Raw genomic sequence first — 15,414 nt, forward strand, 5'->3', positions numbered from 1 at the left:
ATGTGTAGTCAGTAAATCCCATGTGTAGTCAGTAAATATCATGTGCAGTCAGTAAATCCCATGTGTAGTCAGTAAATATCATGTGATCAGTAAATATCATGTGCAGTCAGTAAATCATGTGTAGTCAGTAAATATCATGTGTAGTCAGTAAATCCCATGTGTAGTCAGTAAATCCCATGTGTAGTCAGTAAATCCCATGTGTAGTCAGTAAATCCCATGTGTAGTCAGTAAATATCATGTGTAGTCAGTAAATCCCATGTGTAGTCAGTAAATATCATGTGTAGTCAGTAAATCCCATGTGTAGTCAGTAAATATCATGTGTAGTCAGTAAATCCCATGTGTAGTCAGTAAATATCATGTGTAGTCAGTAAATCCCATGTGTAGTCAGTAAATATCATGTGTAGTCAGTAAATCCCATGTGTAGTCAGTAAATATCATGTGTAGTCAGTAAATCCCATGTGTAGTCAGTAAATCCCATGTGTAGTCAGTAAATCTCATGATGGGTAAAATGAAGTTAAAATTGAAGACGCTTATAAAGAAAACAAATAAATAAGGCAAAATTCATCTCCATGGAAACAAGAGAATGGCGATGTATTTCTTCACAGACTGTCAGTCAGTGGGGGGTAGCTCATAATGCCTTGTCATGCTAACACAACTACCAAATCTGCAGTCATTCAAAGGGGAAGTTGGGCAAGTTACGATTGACCTCTAACTAGGATATCCCCCGAGTTTACCCCACAGCGTCTGTTACAATGGGAGGAGGGAGGACCCAGTGAAGCCTCTCAGAGGGGTCTGTCTGTGACATGAAAGTGAACGGTTGAGGGGGAAGACTTTGAAGTAGCTTGTCGAGGAGATCTGTAAACAAACAGGAACTAGACCCAGGCTGTTTTTCATTCCCCTGCAATAAGAGTGGTTCAGGGGTGTGTGATGTCATCCTCCTTCATATGCTGTCTTTTTGACACCCTATCCCAAATAATATAGCCTACAGCAGTGCACTACATTTGACCAGAGACAAATAGTAAATTAGTACACATATGCTTTTAGATTTAACCTGTGTCCTCGTGTTACAGTACAAAATGAATCTGTCTCTCAAGTGACGTGAACGTGAGTGAAAGAGTGGTGTTTGTGAGAGAGAGGGAATGCACTGCCCGGGCTTTCATTTCTTAACCTCTACAGGTCAAGAATGCTTCCTGACACTGTGGATGCCTGTGTATTTGAGATCACAGAGGAAGACACAGTTAGACAGAAAAGAGACGGCCGAGGACACAGACCCATGTCCATGCCCAGTTGGATATTATTAGGCAACTGTATCATTTTAACCACATGAAAGATTGATATTTTTTTTCGTAATCATTTCACAATATAGGGGAGAACTCTATGCACCAATCCATTGTAACAATTGCATTACAGTAAAACCTAAGAAGGAAGCGCTAAATAGAATTTAACCAATGAGAGAGAAGAACAGGAGACATAGTGATTGACGGGAGCGTCGCCCACTTAATTTATTGATATTTTAGATTGACGTAACGTATTCACCAATCACGTACTAATTTCTTGAAGCTACGGACCAATTACAGTAAGCCATTTAGTGAAATGGGCGTTAAGGTTCTAAGTGGCGTTCGGGGCGACCGCAGTCAGTGTATTCTTGTAGCTGACTTGTGAATGTGGCAGCGGCGAGCCAGGGAGGGGTGAACCGGTGTTTGGATTTTTATATTCAAGTAACGATAGCTAGTTTACAGTCAAAACTTGTGATATATATTTAGAAACAACAACGGAATCACGAATTTTGTTTGGATTATTATTGTCTGACCCGAAGAGAATATGAAAAATAACATGGGACGTTAGGAGATGTTGAAATGATTATCTGCGAGGATATATAGCTCAAGCTATTTTTATTTTTTTCCCCACTTTGGATTTATTTTACATACCGTGGGAAAACCGGACAAGCCGCCGGACAGCGGGCCGAAAGGATGGACCAGGCGAATATCCTGAGAAAGTTCATCCAAGGGGTTTGTGTTATGCGAGAAGGGGACCAGAAAGGAGAGGATAACTTCGGCAGTGACTTTATGGTGAGACCAGCCAGACATCCTTCTCCCTCTCTCGAACACACGAGCAGTTAGTTCTAACCTGTTTCCTCCGCGCTGACCGACAAATAGGTGATGTGTCGACTGTTTAGCTTCAACACAATGGATTCACGAGTCTTCAGTCGATAGTGTCTCTGTCTGCGGTAGTTTTTTTGTTCTTCGTGATGCTTCTTTTAGGCTTCCCGTGTGAACGCTCCCTGCTGGGCGGCTTGCTATGCTATCCTGGGGGCGGAGGGACACATTTCTCCTGCAATTCCCTCATACAAATCTCCAGGCTTGTAATTTAATGCGGCCGAGCATTGTCACCTTTTAGAAATGTGCATATTCCCTCTTCTAATCGAAGAGCGAATAGTTTTTCAGTACAGTACTTTAACTGTATCCAGTTCAATAATATAGGCGTGGGTGCTAGGCCTCCCAAACCAGCCACCCGAGTGTAATAATCGATGCGTTATTGACTTTACGTTAGCAAGAGCAAAACGTTAGCTGGTTACCTAGCTTGTCAGGCGTGCCTGTCTAAGTCGCATTTCCTACCACCATGACCTAAAATCTTCATGAACATGCTTGCTCGCTGTTTTGAATATTGTCAGTTTCATTGGCAGACATCGATTAAGACCAGAAAGCTTTGTCAACTTCCCACCATTGACAGTAGGCTAGCTAGCTAGCATGAGCCGAGTTGGCATTCGTGCTTTTTATCTTATTGATAGCAGCAAATTATTTGCTTGGTAGATTGCTGTATTCAATGGAAATACAAAACCGTTTATACATAGACTACCTTATTTATCAGAAATACAAACTGGAATGCGTGCATGCATACCAGACATTTCTAACTGGGAGGCTAGCTGGCTAACTTTTCCCCAGTCCCACTCCCTAGCTACTTCTTTGTCCATGACATCCGACTTCGTGTTTATCTCAATATATTGATAATGCATTCGCCACGTAATATTCCTGATATTACATAGCAGACATAATCAATCTGTATTCGTATCAATTATCTGCGAGGATTTTGTGTTGAACAGAAATCGGGTTGGTATGTGGTGTTCTGTCTGGCCTGTCCCAGCCAGCCAGTCAGCTATGTCGGTGGGGTCTGAAATAGGGAGTTGACGGATGTTGCGCAAGGACCAGGGGCAGTGCGAAATTAGGATTGTGAAAGGAAGTGGTTTATAGCAGGGCTTCCCAAACTCTGCCCTGGGCCCCCCCTTCTGGGTGTAAGTTTTGGGTTTTTGCCCTAGCACTACTACACAGCTGATTCAAATAATCAAACTTGATGACCAAAACGTGCGCCCAGGACCGAGTTTGGGAATCCCTGGTTTATAGCACCACATGCTCCACCTTTGTCCCCTATTTGTAACTGCATATTGTTACTACACATGCTCAAGGTTGTTTATAACTTTTTAAAATTACAATCCTCTCATTTAAAATAGTATTGCCGTCTGACAAGATGTTAGCATCACTAGAAAGGTTAATGATTTTTAGGTTAGGCTGGCTTACATATGACCCCCACCCTCAACATGTTACCTATTTTACCTGGAATATTTTGGTGCTTTTGTCCACTGTCACTTCTAAATTCTCCCCTAGCCTTGGCCCTGTTCTATGACTGACTAGATGTAACTAACTTATCACCCAATGACTGATTCTATTGGCAACAACTAAAATCCAATACCCTGTGTGACAGAGGCCTGTACAGTATTGACGTGTTAATGTGTCTGAATAGCAGAATCCCACAGTTATCCACCACATGCAAATGAATACCAACAGTGGTTTAGACTTTTTCTAAGCCTGAGGCGCTTGATAGTGGGTTGGTAGTGCACAACGTTTGACCAGGGCCCATAGGGTTATGGTGAACAGTAGGGGACTAGTATGTAGGGAATAGGATGCCATTTCGGGTACACCCTCGGGTAAGTTGGAGGGGCGGCTGCAGGGCCCAAATACACATGACATACCTACTACTGTATTTAACTGCCACTAGCCTCTCTGAAAGCAGAGGTGATTTTAAGACACCAGCGCACGCTGGAAGGCATGGGTGTCTGGAAATGGCCACAACAGTAACAATGTTTCTTTGTGAGATTGTCATGTTCAATGTCGGTCAGCATTGATTGATCCTAGCAAGCACTAAGAAGAATGTAGGCTAGTGAGGCTAACTGAGCCCCTTTTATGTTATAGTGCTCGCCTGGGGTATGTGAATGTAGCTCAGCCTGGGCTCTATCTTCTGGCCAATCAAAATGAACCTGAGTGAGCTCTCTGTCATAGCCAGGGGGCAGGAAGACAGGAGAGGGCCTGGGTTGCCATTCGAGCTGTTGTTCATCACAATATGAGGCCATTTTTTTAGGCTAAGTGTGTCATTGTGTTATCTGATCTGACAACCTTGACACCACTGCCAACAGAGAGTGGATGGGGATATGGAAGGGAGATACTGGCTTTGACATTATGATGTACAGACAGCTGAGATCAGGATCACATTATCCCAATATATTATTCACACCCAGACCCGACCCTTGTGACCGAGAGACTAAGGCCGTTGATGTGGTCTTGACACCGAGGCCACATGACTGAGTCTCTGCCAGAGAGACACTCAAGAACATAGACCTGCCTACCTACCTACCTACCCACATCTGCTGCAGTGATCATGAGACAAGAGTTCCCTGACATCTACAGCAGGGAATTCAATAGTGAGGCAAGCCACACCAAATCTGGATAGAGGGGGTTAAATCTCCTACTGTCTGTCTACAGTAGTACCACCCTCACTACCATTAAACCAGTATAGAGCTAGACAAGAGTCTATACCAACTAATAAAGCCCTGTCTGCAAGTACCACCCTAATTACCATTAAACCAGTGTAGAGCTGGACAAGAGGCTATACCAACTGGACAAGAGGCTATACCAACTGGACAAGAGGCTATACCAACTGGACAAGAGGCTATACCAACTGGACAAGAGGCTATACCAACTGGACAAGAGGCTATACCAACTGGACAAGAGGCTATACCAACTGGACAAGAGGCTATACCAACTGGACAAGAGGCTATACCAACTGGACAAGAGGCTATACCAACTGGACAAGAGGCTATACCAACTGGACAAGAGGCTATGCCAACTGGACAAGAGGCTATGCCAACTGGACAAGAGGCTATGCCAACTGGACAAGAGGCTATGCCAACTGGACAAGAGGCTATGCCAACTGGACAAGAGGCTATGCCAACTGGACAAGAGGCTATACCAACTGGACAAGAGGCTGGCTATACCAACTGGACAAGAGGCTGGCTATACCAACTGGACAAGAGGCTATACCAACTGGACAAGAGGCTGGCTATACCAACTGGACAAGAGGCATACTGGACAAGAGGCTGGCTATACCAACTGGACAAGAGGCTGGCTATACCAACTGGACAAGAGGCTATGCCAACTGGACAAGAGGCTGGCTATACCAACTAATAAAGCCCTGTCTCTGGAAGGTTTAAGTGTGATCTGAATCAATATGTTCATAGCCCTGTGAGACATGTATCTAGTCAGTTTTAAAGGGACATGTCATGCTGAGCGGAAGGCATTTAAGGCTTGGGAAGGAAGGCCCCTTTTCAGTGGATTAGTTACAGGCTAATGATGCTCTTGTTAATCTGAGTAGATTTGTTTTTCTTTGTGTGTTTGTGTACACTAACATGTCGACAGATGGATTGAGCTTTATTTTTGAGGAACTCCTGAAAAACAGTCTGCAGTTGAGCAACTACAGAGGCTGGCATCTACTGTGTGGGCTGGCATCTGTGAGAAGTAGGCTGGCATCTGTGAGAAGTAGGCTGGCATCTGTGAGAAGTAGGCTGGCAAGCTACTGTGTGGGCTGGCATCTGTGAGAAGTAGGCTGGCAAGCTACTGTGTGGGCTGGCATCTGTGAGAAGTAGGCTGGCATCTGTGAGAAGTAGGCTGGCATCTGTGAGAAGTAGGCTGGCATCTGTGAGAAGTAGGCTGGCAAGCTACTGTGTGGGCTGGCAAGCTACTGTGTGGGCTGGCATCTGTGAGAAGTAGGCTGGCAAGCTACTGTGTGGGCTGGCATCTGTGAGAAGTAGGCTGGCATCTGTGAGAAGTAGGCTGGCATCTGTGAGAAGTAGGCTGGCATCTGTGAGAAGTAGGCTGGCATCTGTGAGAAGTAGGCTGGCATCTGTGAGAAGTAGGCTGGCATCTGTGAGAAGTAGGCTGGCATCTGTGAGAAGTAGGCTGGCAAGCTACTGTGTGGGCTGGCAAGCTACTGTGTGGGCTGGCATCTGTGAGAAGTAGGCTGGCAAGCTACTGTGTGGGCTGGCATCTGTGAGAAGTAGGCTGGCATCTGTGAGAAGTAGGCTGGCATCTGTGAGAAGTAGGCTGGCAAGCTACTGTGTGGGCTGGCAAGCTACTGTGTGGGCTGGCATCTGTGAGAAGTAGGCTGGCAAGCTACTGTGTGGGCTGGCATCTGTGAGAAGTAGGCTGGCATCTGTGAGAAGTAGGCTGGCATCTGTGAGAAGTAGGCTGGCAAGCTACTGTGTGGGCTGGCAAGCTACTGTGTGGGCTGGCATCTGTGAGAAGTAGGCTGGCAAGCTATGTGTGGGCTGGCATCTGTGAGGAGTAGGCTGGCATCTGTGAGAAGTCCTGGCATCTGTGAGAAGTAGGCTGGCATCTGTGAGAAGTAGGCTGGCATCTGTGAGAAGTAGGCTGGCATCTGTGAGAAGTAGGCTGGCATCTGTGAGAAGTAGGCTGTGATGGAGAGCCCCCAAGCTACTATTTGTCAAGCCCTGTCTGTGAGAGGCTGGCAAGCTGTGAGATTGACCCTGTATGGAGAGCCCCTCATTTCCCCTGTAGGAGGCTGTCTGCCCTCATTTCTGTGGAGAATTTCCCCTGTAGGCTGGAGAGCCCTCATTTCCCCTGTGTGGAGAGCCCCTGTGAGAAGTAGGCTGGCATCTGTGGAGATTTCCCCTGTCTGGAGTAGGCCCCTCATTTCCCCTGTCTCTGTGAGAAGTAGGCTGGCATCTGTGAGAAGTAGGCTGGCATTTCTGTGAGCCCCTCATTTCCCCTGTCTGGAGAGCCCCTCATTTCCCCTGTCTGGAGAGCCCCTCATTTCCCCTGTCTGGAGAGCATTTCTGTGGAGAGCCCCTATTTCCCCTGTATGGAGAGCCCCTCATTTCCCCTGCATTTCTGTGAGAGAGCCCCTCATTTCCCCTGTATGGAGAGCCCCTCATTTCTGTCTGGAGAGCCCCTCATTTCTGTGAGAGCCCCTCATTTCCCTGTCTGGAGAGCCCCTCATTTCCCCTGTCTGGAGAGCCCTGTGTCTGGAGAGCCCCTCATTTCCCCTGTCTGGAGAGCATTTCTGTGGAGAAGTATTTCCCCTGTATGGAGAGCCCCTCATTTCCCCTGTATGGAGAGCCCCTATTTCCCCTGTATGGAGAGCCCCTCATTTCCCCTGTCTGGAGAGCCCTCATTTCCCCTGTCTGGAGAGCCCCTCATTTCCCCTGTCTGGAGAGCCCCTCATTTCCCCTGTCTGGAGAGCCCCTCATTTCCCCTGTCTGGGAGAGCCCCTTATTTCCCCTGTCTGGAGAGCCCCTCACCCCTCATTTCCCCTGTATGAGAGCCCCTCATTTCCCCTGTCTGGAGAGCCCCTTTTCCCCTGTCTGGAGAGCCCAATATTTCCCCTGTATGGAGAGCCCAATATTTCCCCTGTATGGAGAGCCCCTCATTTCTCCTGTCTGGAGAGCCCTCAGGCTGGAGAGCCCCTCATTTCCCCTGTCTGGAGAGCCCCTCATTTCCCCTGTCTGGAGAGCCCCTCATTTCCCCTGTCTGGAGAGCCCCTCATTTCCCCTGTATGGAGAGCCCCTCATTTCCCCTGTATGGAGAGCCCCTCATTTCCCCTATGGAGAGCCCCTCATTTCCCCTGTATGGAGAGCCCCTCATTTCCCCTGTCTGGAGAGCCCCTCATTTCCCCTGTCTGGAGAGCCCCTCATTTCCCCTGTCTGGAGAGCCCAATCATTTCCCCTGTATGGAGAGCCCCTCATTTCCCCTGTCTGGAGAGCCCCTCATTTCCCCTGTATGGAGAGCCCCTCATTTCCCCTGTATGGAGAGCCCAATATTTCCCCTGTATGGAGAGCCCCTCATTTCCCCTGTATGGAGAGCCCCTCATTTCCCCTGTATGGAGAGCCCAATATTCATTTCTCCTGTATGGAGAGCCCTCATTTCCCCTGTATGGAGAGCCCCTCATTTCCCCTGTATGGAGAGCCCTCATTTCCCCTGTATGGAGAGCCCCTCATTTCCCCTGTCTGGAGAGCCCCTCATTTCTGGAGAGCCCCTCATTTCCCCTGTCTGGAGAGCCCCTCATTTCCCCTGTGGAGAGCCCCTCATGTATGGAGAGCCCAATATTTCCCCTGTATGGAGAGCCCCTCATTTCTCCTGTATGGAGAGCCCCTCATTTCCCCTGTATGGAGAGCCCCTCATTTCCCCTGTATGGAGAGCCCCTCATTTCCCCTGTCTGGAGAGCCCCTCATTTCCCCTGTCTGGAGAGCCCCTCATTTCCCCTGTATGGAGAGCCCAATATTTCCCCTGCATCGAGAGCTCAATATTTCCCCTGCATCGAGAGCCCCATATTTCCCCTCCTCCCTCTCTGTATTACTGCTCTCCTCCATGTCCTCCTCCATGTCCGCATGCTAAGTAAGCCCCCAGTCACCATGGATATAGGAAGCTGGCTAGTTAGCATAGCAATGTGCTACAGTTAGCTGTCTTTGATGTGCTCCTGGGTAATCAGCTTGATGAGGTGGAGATGACAGGGGAGGAGAGCTGCTATCCCAGCACACACATGTACACACTAGGGGTGTAAGGGTTCACCAGGTATTGTGGTTTTTGGGGTCACGGTTGTCTGTCTGTTGTGACATCATTCACTATGTCCCTGGTGTTGTCTGTCGTGACATTATTCACTATGTCCCTGGGGTTGTCTGTCTGTTAGGACATCGTTCACTATGTCCCTGGCGTTGTCTGTCTGTTGGGACATCGTCTACTATGTCCCTGGCGTTGTCTGTCTGTTGGGACATCGTTCACTATGTCCCTGGCGTTGTCTGTCTGTTGGGACACCGTTCACTATGTCCCTGGTGTTGTCTGTCTGTTGGGACAAGGATTGTTATGTTGGGCCTCCAAGTAGAAGTCTAAAAAGTTGGACCAGTTCCAAAATGGCCCTAGGTTTATTTTAGTATTCTCTCTGTGCGTAGTGTGTTCTCTCTGTGCGTAGTGTGTTCTCTCTGTGCGTAGTGTGTTCTCTCTGTGCGTAGTGTGTTCTCTCTGTGCGTAGTGTGTTCTCTCTGTGCGCGGTGTGTTCTCTCTGTGCGCGTGTGTTCTCTCTGTGCGCGGTGTGTTCTCTCTGTGCGCGGTGTGTTCTCTCTGTGCGCGGTGTGTTCTCTCTGTGCGCGGTGTGTTCTCTCTGTGCGCGGTGTGTTCTCTCTGTGCGCGGTGTGTTCTCTCTGTGCGCGGTGTGTTCTCTCTGTGCGCGGTGTTTCTCTCTGTGCGCGGCCTGTTCTCTCTGTGTGTTCTCTCTGTGCGCGGCCTGTTCTCTGTGCGCGGCTCTCTCTGTGCCCGGTGCGGCCTGTTCTCTCTGTGCGCGCGGTGTGTTCTCTCTGTGCGCGGCCTGTGTGTTTCTCTCTGTGCTCTCTGTGCTGTTCTCTCTGTGCGCGGCGTGTTCTCTGTGTTCTCTGTGCGCGGTGTTCTCTCTGTGCGCGGCGTGTTCTCTCTGTGCGCGGCGTGTTCTCTCTGTGCTCTCTGTGCGGTGTGTTCTCTGTGCGCGGCCTGTTCTGTTCTCTCTGTGTTCTCTCTGTGCGGGCCTGTTCTCTCTGTGCGCGGCCTGTTCTCTCTGTGCGCGGCCTGTTCTCTCTGTGCGCGGTCTGTTCTCTCTGTGCGCGGCCTGTTCTCTCTGTGCGCGGCCTGTGTGCCCGGTGTGTTCTCTCTGTGCGCGGCCTGTTCTCGTGTGTCTCTCTGTGCCCGGTGTGTTCTCTCTGTGCGCGGTGTGTCTCTCTGTGCGGCCTGTTCGGTGTGTTCTTCTCTGTGCCCGGTGTGTTCTCTCTGTGCCGGTGTGAGTGTGCGCGGTGCATCTCCCGGTGCTGCCCGGTGTGTGCGCGGTGCGTTCTCTCTGTGCCCGGTGCGTTCTCTCTGTGCCCGGTGCGTTCTCTCTGTGCCCGGTGCGTTCTCTCTGTGCCCAGTGCGTTCTCTCTGTGCCCAGTGCAATCTCTCTGTGCCTAGTGCAATCTCTCTGTCTCCATGTGAGGCGTAGGTGTGCAGTGTAAACACATGAGTGATGACAGGAAGACTGTCCTGCTGGAGGTAATGCATCACCACTGCCATGATAATCTGACGCCTGCTCAGCCCTGCTGAGCCTCGCATACAAATCCATGAATATGACCTTCAGAGAAGGTGTGTCTGGGGTCGCTGTGCACGCCAGAGAGTATGTGTGAGGATTCTTCCTCTGTGATACTCATGGTAGTGACTACATGAACAACCTTAGTGACTACATGAACAGCCTTAGTGCTGAAAATAGAGCTCAGCAATTTAAACAGGCTGAAAAAAACAAAAAACATCCCAGAAATGTTCCACACACACAAGCTTATTTATTCATCTAATTTGTTTTGCACACATTTGTTTACATCCCTGTTGGTTGTCATGTCTCCTTTGCCAAGATAATCCATCCACCTGTCTGGTGTGGCATATCAAGAAGCTGATGAAACAGCATGGTCATTACACAGGTGCACCTTGTGACCTCTTTAAAATGTGCAGTTTTGTCACACAACACAATGCCACAGATGTTTTGAAGTTTTCAGTTACTTGACTACATGTCCACCAGAGCTGTTGCCAGATAATTGGATGCTAATTTCTCTACCATAAACTGCCTCCAGCTTCACGGTTGAGAGAATTTGGCAGTACGTCCAGCCGGCCTCACAACCGCAGACCACGTGTAACCACGCCAGCCCAGGACCTCCACATCCGGCTTCTTCACCTGTGGGATGGTCTGAGGGGGGGGGGCTAATGAGTATTTCTGTCTGTAATAAAGCCCTTTTGTGGGGAAAAACTCATTCTGATTGGCCGGTCCTGGCTCCCCAGTGGGTTGCCCTCCGAGGCCCACCTATGGCTACAACCCTGCCCAGTCGTGTGGAATCCATAGATTGGGGCCTAATGAATTTATTTCAATTGACTGATTTCCTTAAATGAACAAAAGTCAAATGGACTTAAATAAAAATGTGACTACATGAACAACCATTAGTGACTATAGTCATGAACAACCTACCTTAGATGACAATACATGAACAGCCTTATAACATGTGAAAGAAAACCATAGAGCTCATATTTTCTATTTTAGCAAAAAACAGCTAAATTTACTTCAAAGAAAAAAACAAAATAGCAATTTTCTATCCCAAAATATAATTGAAATACAATAAAATAAAGTGCAAAAATCTATTCCAACACACTTTAGTAACAAGCTTATTTATTCATCTAAATTTGTTTTCACTTGTTTGACACATTTGTTTACATCCCAATGTGTTGGTTGTCATGTTGAGTGGAGGTGTTCAGCCTGTGTGATGTTTTGTTCATCAATCCATCACACAGGTATGTGCTGTCTGGCAGCCTGGATGCGCATATTGTGTCAAGAAGCTGATGAAACAGCAATGGTTTGGTGGTGATTAACAGCAAATGGGTTAACTGAGCACCAACCTTTTTTGTTTTCAAAGTCAGCAAATCGAGACAATAATACCTATTTTATCAGGCAACTGTGCGCTTAACGCACTAAAATTTCATGCTGGCAGCTTGTCTCAAATTTTCTTTCCCCATCTGCGTCTCAACACAATGCATATCAGAGATGACAGATGTTTTGCAAGATTTAATGTTACGTGAAAAGCCATTTCACACAGAAACATTTCTGCAGTTGTGTTGTCTTTCACAAATCTCCTCAGATCTTTGAAGCACCTTTCCCTGGCTGCCAGATAAGGCAAATCACCATGCTCCGTTTCTAACTCCGTCAGAAATGCCTTGAACTGGCGGTGATTCAAACCTTTGGCTCTGATAAATAACTGTGCGCGTGAACTGATGCTCTCATGCTCCATTTTCAAGGCTTTAGATAAATGATAAGCTGTCAGCTCACCTGTCGCAGTTGCATCTTTTCCCGTCCAAGTCCGCTCCTGTGTCCACACATCTGCTCCGTTGCAGCCCATCGTGTAACCACCCCGTATTGTGCCATGCATAGCTCCTCTGTCACGCTTAGGCTGGACCTCCCCATGGGCCGGCTTCTTCACCTGTGGGATGCAATGAAATCTTTTCCCTTTTTCACAAGGCTCTTTTAGATTGATGGACAACTGAGTACTCTCTCGGCAATGGTGTTTCTGCTCAGACTCACATTTAAAAAGGGTTGCCTTTTTCTGGGCAAACTCTCACAAACTTTAATCATGCAGTTTTTGATGAAATCCCCTCCATTTTGTTTAGGATCTCTTCTGCCAAAATAAAAACAGCTGGCATTGATTTGGCTTTTTGATTGGCCGTTTTAATTCCTCTGGCCATGTCCATATTCCCCGTGTTTCGTGGGTTGCTTTCAGTACCGCCACACTTTCTCCACACAGAAGCACCACCAGCTACTCCGTGAACATGGTTTGAAACCCCCGGTTCAACCCTGTTTTGCCATTTTTGATGGGTATCTGAAAGTTAATTTTACTGTGATGGAATCCATAAATGAAGCAGCCTTGGGGTCCCGTAATGTAGTATTTATTTCAATAATGATCATCCCAGGGATGTTTGTGATTTCTCTTAAATGAACTATAACTCAGTAAAATCTTTGAAATTGTTGCATAATGCGTTTGATATTTTAGTTCAGTGTACTTTCCCTTCTCTCGTAGATGTTTATCCCCCTCTGGACGACTCCTGAAGTGAGATCCGGTCGGTAGTTGAGCAGACCATGTCAAACACAATGACTGTATACACGGAATAGACCAAACATTAAGACCTTCCTAATATTTATTTGCACCCCCTTTTGCCCTCAGAACAGCCTCCGTTCATTGGATCATGGACTCTACAAGGTGTCGAAAGAGTTCTGGCCCATGTTGACTCCAATGCTTCCGACAGTTGTGTCAAGTTGGCTGGATGTTTCTTTGAGTGGTGAACCATTCTTGATACAGACAGGAAACTGTTGAGCGTGAAAAACCCAGCAGCGCTGCAGTTCTTGACACAAACCGGTACCCCGTTTTAAAGACAGTTAAATATTTTGTCTTGTCCATTCACCCTCTGAATGGACCACTTATACAATCCATGTCTCAACTGTCTCAAGGCTTAAAACTCCTTCTTTAAACTGTCTCCTCCCCTCCATCTACACGGATTGAAGTGGATTTAACTAGTGACGTTAACAAGGGATCATAGCTTTCACCTGGAGTCACCTGGTCAGTCTGTCATGGAAAGAGTTCTTAATGTTTTGTACACTCAGTGTATCCAGTATATCAATAAGGAGTGGGGGAAAAGTTGCTTGTGCGTTGATAAGCAAACCAAAGGCAGCATTAACGATAAGTAATCAAATAAATATGGAACTTCTCAAGGCCTATTTCACACCATAGCCTGCTGAATTTGCAAGTTAACTTTTCTTTCATTTGGATTTTGGCACAAATAAAAATGTGACTGACTCGACCGTGGATTGATGGTCCAGTATTGTTTCAATGAAGAGTTGGGTGTTTACATGCCTGCTAGAGTTCGCAGCAGGTGGATGAATATCCCACCGTCGTGGTACTGATGAAGCCAGAGCTGGAATGTGAAGCTAACTGAAGCTGGTTAGCTTTAGAAAACCCAGGGTAGATGAAGCTTGCTTAACCCCTCTGGAAACAACAGGTGTTTATTTGAAGCTAACTGATGCTGGTTAGCTTTAGATAACCCAGGGTAGATGAAGCTTCCTTAACCCCTTTGGAAACAGGTGTTTATTTGAAGCTAACTGAAGCTGGTTAGCTTTAGAAAACCCAGCGTAGATGAAGCTTGCTTAACCCCTCTGGAAACAACAGGTGTTTACTTGCTGAAATGTGTGCAGATACCCGGCTATTAACAGGGACAGGTGGCTATTTGAGACTGCGTTTGAATTGAAGTTTTACGGTATTTCCGCTGTGCAAGTGATTAGATTTCAGTGTGTGTGGACGTCACAGCGTGTCGTTGGAAGCTTTAGTGGGATCAAAGCTGACCCATAAAGGCAGAACCATCCCAGAGCCTGTTGGAGCTCCACGGATTCTAATCCCCAGGAAATGATGCTGTAATGCCTCTGTCTGTCGAACCACTTGCCTCTTGTTGCTCCGTGTTTCTGCTCTGTGTTTCCTCATGATCAGAGAGAGTCTGAGATGGAGGAATGTGAACTGATTCACTAAAGTGTATTAATAGATTAATGGGTGACTAGGCTGAGGTCTGTTTGGATGTCTGTTGACCTAGTCTGAGGACAGAGTACAGTACGGGTCATCTGTTTGGATGTTTGTTGACCTAGCCTGAGGACAGAGTACAGTACGGGTCATCTGTTTGGATGTTTGTTGACCTAGTCTGAGGACAGAGTACAGTACGGGTCATCTGTTTGGATGTCTGACCTAGCCTGAGGACAGAGTACAGTACGGGTCATCTGTTTGGATGTTTGTTGACCTAGTCTGAGGACAGAGTACAGTACGGGTCATTTGTTTGGATGTTTGTTGACCTAGCCTGAGGACAGAGTACAGTACGGGTCATCTGTTTGGATGTTTGTTGACCTAGTCTGAGGACAGAGTACAGTACGGGTCATCTGTTTGGATGTCTGACCTAGTCTGAGTACAGAGTACAGTACGGGTCATCTGTTTGGATGTCTGACCTAGTCTGAGTACAGAGTACAGTACGGGTCATCTGTTTGGATGTCTGACCTAGCCTGAGGACAGAGTACAGTACGGGTCATCTGTTTGGATGTTTGTTGACCTAGCCTGAGGACAGAGTACAGTACGGGTCATCTGTTTGGATGTCTGTTGACCTAGCCTGAGGACAGAGTACAGTACGGGTCATCTGTTTGGATGTCTGTTGACCTAGCCTGAGGACAGAGTACAGTACGGGTCATCTGTTTGGATGTCTGTTGACCTAGGCTGAGGACAGAGTACAGTACGGGTCATCTGTTTGGATGTCTGACCTAGCCTGAGGACAGAGTACAGTACGGGTCATCTGTTTGGATGTTTGTTGACCTAGCCTGAGGACAGAGTACAGTACGGGTCATCTGTTTGGATGTCTGTTGACCTAGGCTGAGGACAGAGTACAGTACGGGTCATCTGTTTGGATGTCTGTTGACCTAGCCTGAGGACAGAGTACAGTACGGGTCATCTGTTTGGATGTC

At 47.4% G+C, this 15,414-nt stretch overlaps 1 protein-coding gene across 1 annotated transcript in view; it reads left to right on the forward strand.

The window, feature by feature from the left end:
- Nucleotides 1–1,645: 1,645 nt before the first annotated feature.
- The window catches only part of ptpn12 (protein tyrosine phosphatase non-receptor type 12), a 93,865-nt gene continuing 80,096 nt past the window's right edge, over nt 1,646–15,414 (forward strand). The window contains exon 1 of the mRNA XM_064958881.1: nt 1,646–2,069. Within this exon, the coding sequence (XP_064814953.1) occupies nt 1,971–2,069 (99 nt within the window). The 5' untranslated portion in view covers nt 1,646–1,970. The remainder of the gene's footprint in view (nt 2,070–15,414) is intronic.

This window comes from Oncorhynchus masou, unplaced genomic scaffold, assembly GCF_036934945.1.
Source record: "Oncorhynchus masou masou isolate Uvic2021 unplaced genomic scaffold, UVic_Omas_1.1 unplaced_scaffold_1385, whole genome shotgun sequence".
Lineage (NCBI taxonomy): Eukaryota > Metazoa > Chordata > Actinopteri > Salmoniformes > Salmonidae > Oncorhynchus > Oncorhynchus masou.